This window comes from Podarcis melisellensis (assembly GCF_964234715.1).
Source record: "Podarcis melisellensis genome assembly, chromosome: 2".
NCBI lineage: Eukaryota > Metazoa > Chordata > Lepidosauria > Squamata > Lacertidae > Podarcis > Podarcis melisellensis.
In genome coordinates, this window is record NC_138529.1 from 43,410,499 (window position 1) to 43,425,053 (window position 14,555).

A 14,555-nucleotide genomic window follows, 5' to 3' on the forward strand; every position below is an offset into this window, starting at 1 on the left:
GTCCTCCTGGGCCGGACTGTTTCAGTGACTGTGTGCATGAGCTTCCTTGCACTAGATGGGACTCTTGTGCCTTAAGCACTGTGGCTGGCTTCAATCTTTATACGGCTCCCCGCTTATTTGGGAGTAAATCCCAGTACAATGAGACTCCGGAAAAGGATTAGGACTAGCATTGCAAGCCTTGTAAGCTCTCTTTGTTTTTGTTGCAGCAGATCCACAGGGCTGCCTCCTCCTCCGCCCATAATAATAATAATAATAATAATAAAATAAATAGTAATAATGGTAACAGTAACAACAAGGATTTATTATTTATACTCCGAAAGTGCTGCACTCCGGGACCTCCTGTCTGACTCCGCCGAGTGCAGCGAGCAAGGATGACTTTAGGGCTTTGCAGTCTGATCCTACTCATACGCAGCTGGGAATAAACTCCCACTGTGCACTGCTCCCATAGGGAATACAGTTACGCGCGCCTTCCAACTAGCACGCTTCATCTGCTGTCGCTTTGCCTCGTCGTGGGTTCTTTAACGAACCGGGAAAGCGTGAAACCCCGCCTCCTCTCCTCCGCCATTGGTTTACCGAGATAGCAATCAGCAGCGGCTCACGCGGGGAGTAACGACCAATGGGGAAGGAGGGTGATGATTTAAAAGTGACCCGTGCGGAAAGCAGAGCTCGTTGGTGGTGTATCGCTTTTAGTGTGCGTGTTATCGATTATTTGGCAACGGGTGGATGCGAGGTTTAAAAGCTTGTTTGCCCCAGATTTTTGTTTCCTTTATTTGTCATTGCTTCCTAATGTCTCGTCTCTATCGGTTCTAATTCAAATGTGCTGGTTTTATGTTGTGTTGCTTTTCTAAAATTCTGTATCCTTTTTGCTTGGACTAAAATTATTTTATTATTATTGCTATCAGGTTCTTTGTTTCGTTTGGTCCATTCTATAGGCAGGTAAGTAATGCTAAAAGAGAAATTGGCTTTTTGGTGTTTTTTTCCTAAGAGTTAGAAACACTAGTTAAATCAATCAGGTCTAGGGCAACCTAAGACTCCAGTCCTGACTGTACTTAAGATGGGCAGTTGGTAGGTTTCCTGGAGTTCTGTGTGCCTTATTGCTGAGTATTCCTGTGCATTGTCAGGCAAGTTAGTGAGACTGCATTAAAGTGATGGAGAACAATGTGGGTGGGAATACACTTTGTAGGGTCCCCCTCCCTTTTTTGCTGTTACTTTCTGGGTTACACTGCTATAATGCTAATGTCTGGCATTTAACACTGGCACTCCAGTATGTGGTAGCATGGAAAGTATTGCTTTAGTATATGTGTCAAAACCTGTAACTTTAGGCTGCAATTCTTTTAAGCATTTATCTGAGAATAAGACCAATTGAACTCGGTGAGACCTACTTCTGAGTAGGCAGCAATGGTTCACTGTTGTTCTTAACTTCAGAATGTAGTCCTCTGTAAATACACTTTTAAAAAGTGCTTTAAAAAAAGACTTTTGTAACCACCAACATTTTTCTAAACTGCTTTAGTGAGTATTTTTTGTTTGCATTTTGAGTTCTGTCCAGTGTTTCACAGTTATCTGCACATACCAGTGCACTGTACCTAGTCCAGACAAACACTTGAAAGAAGTGCATTAAACCAGTGGTCGCTTTTGCTCCAGAAGGTTCTGGAGGAGTTTCCCCAAGTGATTGAAGTACTACTAGTGAGACATACTTGAACTCCTATAATGATGACAGAAGGCTAAGGATGCAAGAAAACACGAAATAATAATGTATATATCTATTCTAGCAATCCTTGGATGTCAAAGTGATGGCGACACAAATTTACATAGAAAAAGAGAATGATGAAATTGGCACAGTTGCTTCTTCTAAGGGTCGGATGCAATTGGTATCTGCACCATGTAAGTGTGTATTCATGTGAATTTAAACTGGTATAAATGAATGGAAATACCTTTTTTAAACCAAAGCTCCATTAAAGATGCTGATGAATTAATAATTCAGAATGCTTAATATCAACTTTTTATAGCTTTCTCCTCCTTTTTTGGGAGGCAGCAATGACAACAGGTCAACTCAGCTTAGAGGTACCGGATGATGAAGTCTCTGTGGAAGGACAGGATGCCGGGAGGAAGGAAAAATGAGAACTAACTGTGGCTTCTCCTTTATTCTGCCTCATGGAGTATTCTTAGCTGCACTGGCTTGATTTGCTTGTCTTGCCTGTCACATTCAAACCATGGTTTAATGTGAACAAGCAGCACGCTCAGAATCTCCTGGGGCATTCCTGCTGCATTTTGGATGAAACAAGCCAGGGCCTGGTTTGTCATGTCACCTGAACCTGCACTTGCTTATCTCCAAATGAACCAAGAGTTATAAGCTAAGAACAAACCTTGGTTTACTGCTCTTGGCTTGTTTGGAGAGAGACAAACAACAATCTTGGGTTCATATAACATGATAAATGTATGTTCTGGCTTGTTTTGTCTGTGGTGCCCTTGAATGAAGAAGTTTTGGTACTTTGGGTCTCAAGCATGTTGGCTGATTTGATTTTCTTTCATAGCAAAGAGTTTTGCTGAAAGGTCCTGCCCCAAGACTCCGCTTGTTGGAAGGACAGCTAACGTAAATCCAGCAGTGTCCCAGTCTGTCAGGAAGGTTCTAGGAAATTTGAATAGGCCTTTAACAACAGCGAAGAGTAACTTTCCAAAAGGAAAAAAGTCTTCTACGAAAAAGGTTAGTAGAGCTAATACTCCATAGGACTGCATTAGATTCTCAAAACAGAATGATTCCTAGGCTGGAGAACCGTCCCGGATATAAGCAAAACAATCAGAGCTGCAGCTTAGGCAAGCTGAATAGAAAAGATCATAGATGTGTGCCAATCTGTCAAAATTTCAGCAACTGATAATGATCAGCTCACCTGAGAAATGTAAAGTATTGCACTTGGGCAAAAAAAATGAGAGGCACAAATACAAGATGGGTGACACCTGGCTTCAGAGCAGTACATGTGAAAAGGATTTAGGAGTCTTGGTTGACCACAAACTTAACATGAGCCAACAGTGTGACGCGGCAGCTAAAAAAGCCAATGCAATTCTGGGCTGCATCAATAGGAGTATAGCATCTAGATCACGGGAAGTAATAGTGCCACTCTATTCTGCTCTGGTCAGACCTCACCTGGAGTACTGTGTCCTGTTCTGGGCACCACAGTTCAAGAAGTACACTGACAAACTGGAACGTGTCCAGAGGAGGGCAACCAAAATGGACAAAGGCCTGGAAACGATGCCCTATGAGGAACGGCTAAGGGAGCTGTTCATGTTTAGCCTGGAGAAGAGGAGGTTAAGGGGTGATATGATAGCCATGTTCAAATATATAAAAGGATGTCACATAGAGGAGGGAGAAAGGTTGTTTTCTGCTGCTCCAGAGAAGCAGACACGGAGCAATGGATTCAAACTACAAGAAAGAAGATTCCACCTAAACATTAGGAAGAACTTCCTGACAGTAAGAGCTGTTCGACAGTGGAATTTGCTGCCAAGGAGTGTGGTGGAGTCTCCTTCTTTGGAGGTCTTTAAGCAGAGGCTTGACAACCATATGTCAGGAGTGCTCTGATTGTGTTTCCTGCTTGGCAGGGGGTTGGACTCGATGGCCCTCTTCCAACTCTATGATTTAAACTAGCCTCTTGAGTAACTGAAGCTTTCATCTTGTGTAAAACATTTCTTCCAGAAAAGTAGTACATTGGTGGGTATGAAATAGGGGGATGACTGGCACATAGCAGGAAAAAGAGAGTTGTGTGTACATAGAGACCAGCTTTCTCTCTAACTCATGAAGGAAGAATGCATTCACAAGGATGATTAAAGCTAAGAACACTGTAAAATCTGCTGGTCACAACAAGAACAACAAAAACCAGGGTGGCACCTGAAAGGGGATTTCTAAGTGAAGATAAGGGAAGAAGTGGGGAGGCAGCCTGTTTTTTAATTTTTCCTTGATTAAGGAGTTGGGAACAAGAAGTCATGGTGTTATAATAAACATGATTTTGGGAATTCCCAAGCTGTGGTCCATTGTCCACCAGCGAGAAGCACAGATTCAGCATATTAACTGGAAAAATCTCTAGTCTGGCTGTTTTAAGACTTTGTTGTAACCACTTTTTCTGGTTATCCTCATTAAGGCTACTGAAACTGCAAACAGAGTTGAAAGCAGCAGCATGGTTACTGAAGACTATCCAGAAAAGGAGAACCTCTTTTCCTATGATCCTTTAGGTAATGCCTGCCAAGGATTATTTTGGTTTCCTTGGGATAGTGGGGGTGATTGGTTGATTGATTGATTGGTTGGTTGGTTGATAATCAATGCAGAGATATGAAGCAGGAGGTGGTTCTGCTGGAGTGTCACAGGTTGCTGTATGTCTTGTTAACTGAGCTTCTGTACTGTAAGCTGCAGCGCATGTTGGGGTTATGTTCTGGGGATCGCACCTAAAGGCAAAATTGTGTAAAGTCAAAATGTATTGGGTTCAGTGGCAGGTGGGATTGCCAAAGACTTCCCCCTAGATGCCCGTCTCATCATCATCATTTTTATTATTATCATCATAATTATTAATATCATCATCATCATTATTATCATCATTAGCCAAGCATGTTAAACTGAATGGTCACACATTAAATACACGTAAGTTGCAGGATTACTGTTCTAGAAGTTGCCATGCATAACAGATAAGTTGAGGAAATCTGAATAAAAAATCAGTCTTATGTATTTTATTCATGCTCTTTGCATGCTACTCAATAGCAGTGTAAACCCTGCTAGCTGAGTGAATTATGTTACTGCCCCCCTCCTCTAACAAGTAGTGGAGAGTGATGCTCAGGGGCAGTGCTAACCACTGTTGTTGTTTCTGAACAGACTTTGAGAGTTTTGAAGTTCCCGAAGAGCACAGGCTGAGCCACATGCCCCTGACTGGAGTTCCTCTGATGGTATTTGAAAATGCCTCTGACAGATTTGCAAGCACAATCTCTGTACCCGCAAAAGAGCCTTCCATTTCATGGGGCTATGGTAAGTAAAAAAAAAAGTGATTTGCATCCAGTAAAGTGAGTGGCTGTAATGCTGCATTGTAAGGGGCAATACTTGGTTGGAACAGAGCAAACACAGAAAGAATTGAAAAGCAACTTGGTGGTTGTCCACTAAGAACTGCCTAACATTTGGGTGACTAGGGTAAAAGGGGCACTGAAAAAAAATGGAGATTAGGAATGTAACCATGAACATTAAAAATGAAAATATTAAAATTTGAATGTATCTGACTTGATGTTAACTGGCTTTTTAAATCTTTCAGATACCCTGCAGTCCACTCAAGACTTCCTGGCAACTTTGGATGAAATAGTAATTGATCTTCCCCCTCCCTTATAATATATATAATATAATATGTAAGCAGGCTTATCTCTTTTTAAGCTGAATTTTGAGCAAGCTGTATTAATTTTCATAATAAAGGACTTGGATTAAAATCGCAAGACGACTTTGAATGAACTGACTTAACAAAACGAAGTAAAACATGCCAGAAACCAGAAGGTTGGGCAAAGCTAGTCAGTGCAGTTAAGATTAGGACTCCAGACTGCTTTCCTTGACAAAAGGAGAAAATGACAAATAGGGTTGTGAAGGAGGCTCCTCAACATGGTTGGTCTTGCAGTTTCAGTCATCTGGTGGCTTGTTGCTATGTCTGCTTCATGCCTTTTGCTCACCTGAATGTGGATCTGTGAATCTGAGTTTGGTAGTCTAGTTCAGTGAAATGGACAACCCTGAAGTTCAGACATGGTGCTGTACCCAGACTGGAAGGAGGCTGGTAATGAGGCGGGACTTGCAATTCTGATCAGCAGTGTGGCCTAGACTTTGTTCTAAAGGAGTGTTGATGTTGGCTACTGCAGAATGACCGAATCATGTACATGCCACTTCTGAGATTTGACAGGTGCTGCAAAAGCAATTTTGGATCTGCCTACTGTACCTTGATTTTACAAAAGCCTTCCAACATCATACTTATCTCCATTCAGGCAGGGTGATAGAACAGCATAACCAGCATCTCCTGGGAAATGTCTGTTTAAATAATTAACCACTTGTCATCTGGAAATTTCAGCCAGGAAAGTTTTCAAGGATAGCAATATGACCTTCCTTCAACAACCCATTGAAATGATGAAGAGGCTTTCTCTTTTTTAAAATAAGGAACGGCAGTCGAAGAACCTTTGTAGCATATTAAGGGAAAGCTAGTTTCAGGAAAGTACTTGGTGCACTTGAATCAAGTCTGGTTAACATTGGGCTGAAAATTTTAGGCCAGCCTTTCTCAACCTTTGTTCCTCAAATGTTGTTGGCCTATAGTTCCCACCATCCCTGACCACTCGTCCTGTTACAATCCTGGGTCTACTTGTAAGCAAGCTATTTTAATCCATAGGTCTTCCTGGTAAGTATGGGTAGGTTTCTGCACTAGGCTTATTTCTCTTCTGCTTTGTCGTCTTTCCCCTCTCCCACCTTAGGATGGGTGGAGGAAGATTCTGCCTAATGAAAACTTTTAAAATCATTGGCTCATTTATTTGCATGGAAGTGCTATCATAGGAGACCTCTTTAAGTCTTGGAACTAGCCAAGCAGAGCTAATGACAATTATTCCTTCCCCCTCCCCCATTTCACATAGGGCCTTCTACACTGCTCCTTTGGTCAAACATTTTCTGTAGCATATAGTCAGTGCAAAGGAATTTCCTCACAAACCCAACTCCTCAATCCAGAGTGCAAAGGAATAGGCTTAAGAAGGCTGGGATGACACTTGCACCCAGAGCAATTGTTGGGTCAGCTTCACTGCAAAATGGGTGGCTAAACTATAAAGGAGCTAGCAATTATGGTAACTTCCCCTCAGGATATGGGCGGGAAGTTTTGTTGCAAGTGCCCTGGGAAAAGTAATCTCTCAGTCTTGACAGGAAAACGGTGACTGCTTATGTTGGTGAATCTATGGCCCTCTAGATATTGCTAGACCAAAGCTAGCATTTCTGATTGTAGGCTGAGCTGATGGCAATCAGAGCCCAATGTCTTGAGGGCCCCAGGTTTCCTGTCGCTGGTTTAGCATTCCTCAGGTATCTCACTTTGTGAATATGTGGCTGGCCAAGATGTCAAATGAAGTATTCGCAGGAGGCAGAATTGGAACAAGCACTCCCAGCATTCACAATTCAGGTCACTGTTATTATTTTTTACAGCAAGCTGCAATCTGTTTTACAAATGGTTTCAGTAGCTTCTCTGACAGCTACACAGTACCATCGTGTGGCTATCTTGATGTACCACATATTTCAAAGGACTGTGTGTTTTTAATGTTAATGGGATGAAGTTAATCTTAGCTGAGTTGGGTTGTACAGGGGCTATTTTCCTTGTCTGTACTGAAAACTTGAGGTCGCTAGTTTCATTTAGAGAGATAGCATCAGAGTAAAACAAGCACCCTAGTTCTGCCTGTTTCTGATGGTGATCAAAAATACGGTATGTATTGTGGAAATGGGATAAGTTAATGTCATTGTTCATTTGTATGCCCCCTTTCCATAGTTAAACCACGCTGTCTGTGCAGAGGTAGATAATTACAAAAATATAACAAAATTTAAGTGGTCATAAACAATAAATGAAAACATCTCAATAAATATACCAAAAAATCAAACTATCCTCAAATAATTCAGAAGATGATCATAGCAAAGTCTAACAATAAAGATACAGAAACAATACCAATAACAGCAAAAATGAATCACCTCCAAAATTCAGTCTTGACCCCAACAGAAACTAAACACCCACATCAGTAGTCTCTAGGCAGCTGGTCCTGCAGGTAAGATAGTCTCTGTTCCATGCAACAGTAGCAGCTTTTGTAGTGGGAGTCAGGGCCTGGGCCTGCAAAGCAGGGAGCAGGTCTTGTAGAATGGTTTCAAATACATTCATCTACCCCTGCTTGTAACAGTGATTGCAGGTTATCAACCTTGACTAGTAGTACAGACATGACTTAGATTCCCCTGTTCTGTTAAAGTGTTATCTACCTGAACAGCCCATACAGGTATATACTAAAGCAGCTGTTCATGAATATGTTTGTACTGAGCATTCTTAATTTGTGACTCCTGTGGGAGAATACAAATGATGGAGTCAATGAGAATGGAAATCCACTTCTAGCTGCAGGAGTTCTGTCTCCTGCCTGCAGCAGATAAAGGGAGTTACATGAAAGGAGAGGCTATACTTTTTAACATTGTTTTCTGTAATACGGTTTATAGCCATAGGTTGCAGCTAGTGTGGGGTTAGTTTCTTTGGGACGGGAGTAATAATGGCATGTATGGGGTACAGAATGGGACGACTAGTTTCCAGAACTCCAATTAATATAAGGGAATGTAAGTGGGTAAGAAATCAAATAAATGAACATGAAATGCCAACAGGTGCTTGGCTGAATCTGGCACAAACAATATAGCTGACAATGGAGGAGAATGTTTATGTAAATACTGGATTAATGGGGGTTCTGTTAGGGTATAATCCCCTTTAAAGAAACCTCAATCTGATTGCTTGACCCATATAATCATACAGTTGGAGGGCATCCCCATTGCACCTGGGTTGAGGGCTCATGCACACACCCAAATCTTCTGCAAAGCTTATCAAATAGTCAAGGTCACACACTCTTTATCACTTCTGTTATTCAGAAATGTGCACCATAATTGAATGTACTTAACCTGATCTAGGTAATAAACTTTTAAGCTGTGCAGCCAGCTGGTAATAATGTGCTAGTTAGTGAACTTGTTTGTTCCTTAAAAACCCTTGTGCATTTCCCCAAAGCATATTCTGATATCTAGCGAAGATACCTGAAACTTCTTACCCAAAGTAGTTAAACCACAATTTTCTATAGGTTTCATCTCTAGGTTCTAGAACAGAGCCAAACAGGTAATTATTGCCGTGACAGTTTATAACATGATGACAAAGTACATTTTTGAGAGCGTGTTATGAGGCATACTAATAGTGTAGTCCTAAACATGTTTACTAAGAAGCAAGTTCCATCTGTTTATCGGGGGTGGGGGCTTTTTCCTTGGTAAGTGGGCATGTGTAGGATTGCAGCCAGAATCTCTCACCTTAATAGCACAAAATATGGTAATAATGCTCAGTATTAATGGAATGCTTTTGTCCCACAGGTTTTTAACTGCAGGTGCAAAGGCTTTTAAAAGTATCCTGACTTGTCTCAGTGCTTGGGTTAAAGATATGTGGCTACATACAGTATAGTACAGAAGTGAAATAAACTATGGCTAGGAGATAGGAGATTTGCTCTGCAACATTATGCTGGTTTGCTATGAACTTGAAGGTATCAGGTATTGTAATAGATTATTGGCTTGAGCCTGGGCTTTCGGTCCTGATATGTTACAAAAAAATCCCAATTGCATTGCCCTATACAAAAAAATGCATACCTTTGTAACAAGAACTTATTCTGTACTGACTGTCATGACGCCATTTCAAGGTCACTGTAATTTGCTAACTGATGACTCCAAATCTGAATTCATTGAATAGTGTCTGAACTTCAAATTATGTTATAAAAGAGCCATTTTAATGCTGATTAGTTAAAATTAATTTCAATTAAAACATCTCATATGCTGTGTTCACTAGAGGTGTGGGGTTAGTTTCTTTGGAAATCAAGTTCATAATGATAACTTTGTTAAGTGTTAAGATGTACAATGACAAAGAAAGTGCTTAAAATTTAACACATCATTAACTTAGCTTTGGGGCCATTAAGTTAACTTACCATACAATGTATTATCAAAGAAAACTTGAGGATGAATGAACAGCCTTCAGACCCTTGACTTACCAGCTCTGCAATGCTTTCCTTTTAATATATTCATATGTAAAACCATTCCATTGTATATGATGATTTGCTTATGAAGGCAGCTGTCCCTCCGGGATTCTTATTTCCAGTACAATAACACCTCAAAGCTGTAAATTCTAAATAACTGGTGGAAAATAGGATGGTGTGGCAGGTAGGCAAATGTCTTTAGGAAAGTAGATTATAATTTCACACCCTGTTGAGTGAGCTGTGCTGCCACCAGACTCCTGTAAAAGTGAGGTGCTATTGTACTGGTTTTCTTCATGTTAGCAAATGAAGCAGAACAATCTTTTGGTAAATAAACTATTGAAAGGACAGAGGAGAAGAGGAATGTGCTCAGAGGTGGAAGAGACATCAACAAGCATCTATCTGACTCTAGATGCGCAGTTAGACTGGAGACAGCAAGGCTTCTTAATTTACCCCCTTTTTTCTGCTCATGCCAACTGACAAGCCACTCATAAAACTCTATAGAATGCTGTGAGAGGCCTCTTATTCCTTTGCAAATCTCAAAAGCTAACTGGAAGATGTACTATGTGGAACCAAGTACTCACTGAGCAGCAAGAATTATTGCATCTACTCCTCCTCTTTCCAATTTTTAAATCTGTTTTTAAACAAATACAAGCACCACCAAACACTTATCCAGCAGTACATCTAATGGTGTTTGTTTTATCCACTGTCTCTAGACATACACTTGCACATTCAACATTCAAACATAATGTAACCTCTCCACTGAGACTATTGAGTGGTTGGTATAAGGAGGTCTTGATTTTGGTCATTAACATAGTGAAAGAAAAGGGTCCACATTTCTTGGAAGGTGTCTTTATTTATTATGCCTTTAATTGCCCTCCTGTATCTGGTAAGATGTTCGGACATTGCTGTATCCCAGATGCTATTTTCCCATGTGCTCATGGGTATTTCAGTCTGGTTCTTCCACTGCTGAGCCATTGCTAATTGTGCTGTGGTCAGTAAAAGCTTACTAGTTCTCTGTGTTGCAGGGTGGAACCTAAGTCAGTGCCCAAAGACAGTAAGACTGATTTGGAGAAAGGGATTGGCCTGTGATGGCAGATAAAATGGAGAATTCTGAATTCCATTTTTTAAAAAACATGGCGGCATTCCCACCAAACATGAATAAACAAACTAAGATTCCCACAGCCCTTCCAATATAAAGAGGGAAAGGGAGATCTCTAGAAGTAGCTGTGCACCACTTTGACAATGGTGAGGTGTGGCAGATGGAAAACGATTACACGGGCAGGAGAGGGAGAGCCCAGAGAACTGCCTGCACTTTCACAAGGCCAGCCAAGGCACGTGCATCTGGAGAATATGGATGGAACCAAAGGAAATTAGGTGGATTATTGCAAATAAACTTAGGTGTTGCTGTGTACCCTTAGTTTCAGATCAACGGGGGGGGGGGGGTTCGGGAAAAAAAAAAGATAACTATTCCCAAGAACAAGTACATTTTTGGTATTTTTGGATCCATTATAGGAAGCCTATTTGTATAAGACACTAAAGAGGTAGAGTGCCAAGGACAAAAGGTGTCCTTGAATGCTGAAACATATTTTAGAGAATGAAGTTTTCATAAGTTGCCGCAGATGGAGGTTTTACCTTCTGTTGCATGAATACTAAATGCCTTCTCTTTGCTTAGTCGTTGTGCGGTGAGAGCATATTCTGGGTCATTGCTCTGCAGCAAAAACTATTATTTTCTCAAAAATGCATTCATAGTCCTCCTTGAAGTTATTTGTCGATCACTTGATTGAAAAGTTCCAAACTTTGTCCTAGTCTGTTCCCTGAGCTCTTTGTGAAAACAATGCAAGTGGCAATAGAATTCTGCATTTTCAATTTGTAACGCAAGTGAAATAAGAAATGTCTTGGCCCCCGTACATTTTAAGGGTGATTAGAAAAGCTGTTTCAAATATCACTGAAGCTGTGTTAGGGTTCAGCTTGTACAGTGGTAACCCTCGAATCTAGTTTCTTAAACTATAAAGTCAAACAACGCAAGCGCTTGTCTTTGCTAGATATTTGTCACACTTTCCTAACACTGGAACTCATGGTCTACTAATGAAGCTGAATGTTGGAAGATTCAGGACAGGTAGGAGAAAGCCCTTCTTCATGCAGTGCATGGTTAAACGATGGAATTCGCTCCCACAGGAGACAGTGATGGCCAACCAACTTTGGAAGATGGCTTCCAAAGAGGATTAGACAAATTAATGGAGGAGAGGGCCAGCAATGGCTGTTAGTCATGCTGGCTATGCTCTACCTCCATAGTCAAAGTAACGCTTCTGAATGCCAGGAGAAGTGCTCTGGTGCTAAGGTTTGATTGCTTGATAAGAAGAAGAAGAAGAAGAAGAAGAAGAAGAAGAAGAAGAAGAAGAAGAAGAGGAGGAGGAGTTTGGATTTGATATCCCGCTTTATCACTACTCTAAGGAGTCTCAAAGCGGCTCACAACCTCCTTTCCCTTCCTCCCCCACAACAAACACTCTGTGAGCTGAGTGGGGCTGAGAGACTTCAGGGAAGTGTGACTGGCCCAAGGTCACCCAGCAGCTGCATGTGGAGGAACGGAGACGCGAACCCGGTTCCCCAGATTATGAGACTACCACTCTTAACCACTACACCACACTGGCTTAAATCAATAATCCTCCTCCTCCCCAACCCTGCAGTCCTTTTCATCCTTGGTGAAGGCGAAGCTTGTTGAAGGACTCGGAAAATATTATTTATTTATTTCAAAGCATTATTTAGTGTTGTGCCAACCATTTTAAGGAAAGAAGAAGAAAAAGAAACTTGAAAAATTTGATACATCTAGTTGAAGAGGAAAGAATTCCTAATATTTCACCAGCCATAGTTCAAAAATAAAAATTGTAAATCTTCCTGACAAAGCACTTGCACCTGAGTTTTCTCATGTCTTATTGCACCAGTGCCCCCTTTTCAGTAAAAGATTCATAGATCTGTCTTACCCATACAGGCCATGTCCCAAACATTAATTTGGGAGTCTTCTATGATTGGAGGACAGCTTTTATTCCAGTTATAAGGGATGGTTATATGGACTGCAGTTATTAAGTACTATCACTTTATCTCCTGTTGGCACTGCATCTGTTACAACCAAATAAAAGGATTATGTTAGAAAGTATGATCTGTGATGTTTTTAATTTTTTTTTAATAAGATTTCTTATTTTAGGACAGTTCCAAAATATATGTAAGTGATTGGCATTAGACTTCTCACATCTCCAACAAGAATATTTGCCATTTTGTGTATAGTATGATTTGTTGGTTTCTCTTTCCCTCACTGTGCAGCAACTGCTTGTCACAAGGCAATGTTTACATTCCACAGTCAGAGTTACTGTTGGGTTCCCACGGGAATGGGAGACTGGATGTGACGTACACTGGTTCCCTGTTTTCCAGTGTTCTCTCGGTTCTCTGTGTGTCGAGAGGGAGTTGCTTTTCTGCTCTCACAGAGGAAAGATGTACGTTTGTATGCTCTCGGCATAGAGTGTAAATAAACAATTAGCATGTAGCACAATACCTGCTTATCCTTCTGCTGTGTGGCGACGCTCTGCTTGGGCTCAAGATAAGACGAGCCTGTACCAGCTTCAGATGGGCCAAAGCTGGTCAAAATCTCACATGATTAAGAAGTTTTGGCATTAGATACCATTTAAAAGTCAAGGTTTACACTAGACATATTCTGTGGTACGTTCAGCCAGGTCCACCTATGTACAGTGGTACCTCAGGTTACATACACTTCAGGTTACATACGCTTCAGGTTACAGACTCCGTGAACCCAGAAATAGTGCTTCAGGTTAAGAACCTTGCTTCAGGATGAGAACAGAAATTGTGCTCTGGTGGTGCGGCGGCAGCAGGAGGCCCCATTAGCTAAAGTGGTGCTTCAGGTTAAAAACAGTTTCAGGTTAAGTATGGACTTCTGGAACGAATTAAGTACTTAACTTGAGGTACCACTGTATATTTATCGATACTTTCTTACCTTGTTCTTTTCCCCATTTGGACTGATAGAAAATGGGCAAACTTTCTAGATTCACAATAATGTTATGGATTTTGCTTAACACGTGTGTTGGGTATTCCTATAACATCAACATTTCAAATTTGGTAAGTCCTCTTAAAGAACCGTATTTGATAACTAAGGGATAAACAATAGTTCTGAGTTGCAAATATTTTTAAAAAGATGAGGATGCTTGTTGTTGCATCTTGTTAATGATTTCGTTATATGATACCATCATTGAAGCATTTCCTAAGTTATATGTAACCATATGTTTTCCGTAATAGTTTTTTGATTGCCACGGAAGGCAGTGACATTTTAATCCTCTAGAGGGCAGACATGTAACAGAAAACAGCCTGCAGTTTATCACAGGGATCTACTTCAAGTAAAGACATGGGCAGAAAGCTGGATAGCAGCCTTTTCAGAATAGATCATATAGGCAAGTGCTTCAAAATCATAAACTGTATATCCTGGATACAAACCCACATTGCAGGCACCTGTTTTTAAAATATAGTGGTACCTTGGGTTACAGACGCTTCAGGTTACAGACTCCGATAATCCAGAAATAGTACCTTGGGTTAAGAACTTTGCTTCAGGATGAGAACAGAAATCACGTGGTGGCAGCGGGAGGCCTCATTAGCTAAAGTGGTACCTCAGGTTAAGAACAGTTTCAGGTTAAGAACGGACCTCCAGAATGAATTAAGTTTTTAATCCAAGGTACCACTGTACAAAAGGGACACGGGTGGCGCTGTGGGTTAAACCACAGAGCCTAGGACTTGCT

At 41.0% G+C, this 14,555-nt stretch overlaps 1 protein-coding gene across 5 annotated transcripts in view; it reads left to right on the forward strand.

Annotated features, from left to right (window-relative positions):
• Nucleotides 1-583: 583 nt before the first annotated feature.
• Nucleotides 584-14,555, forward strand: part of PTTG1 (PTTG1 regulator of sister chromatid separation, securin) — a 290,197-nt gene continuing 276,225 nt past the window's right edge. The window contains exons 1-7 of one of the 5 annotated variants that reach the window (XM_081899225.1): nucleotides 584-691; nucleotides 903-936; nucleotides 1,770-1,881; nucleotides 2,532-2,701; nucleotides 4,128-4,218; nucleotides 4,850-4,999; nucleotides 5,277-5,451. In XM_081899225.1, the coding sequence (XP_081755351.1) occupies nucleotides 1,791-1,881; nucleotides 2,532-2,701; nucleotides 4,128-4,218; nucleotides 4,850-4,999; nucleotides 5,277-5,350 (576 nt within the window). In that variant the 5' untranslated portion in view covers nucleotides 584-691; nucleotides 903-936; nucleotides 1,770-1,790 and the 3' untranslated portion in view covers nucleotides 5,351-5,451. Of the gene's footprint in view, nucleotides 937-1,769; nucleotides 1,882-2,531; nucleotides 2,702-4,127; nucleotides 4,219-4,849; nucleotides 5,000-5,276; nucleotides 5,452-14,555 lie in introns of those variants that run through there. The other 4 variants (XM_081899226.1, XM_081899223.1, XM_081899222.1 and 1 more) reach the window with 4 other exon arrangements.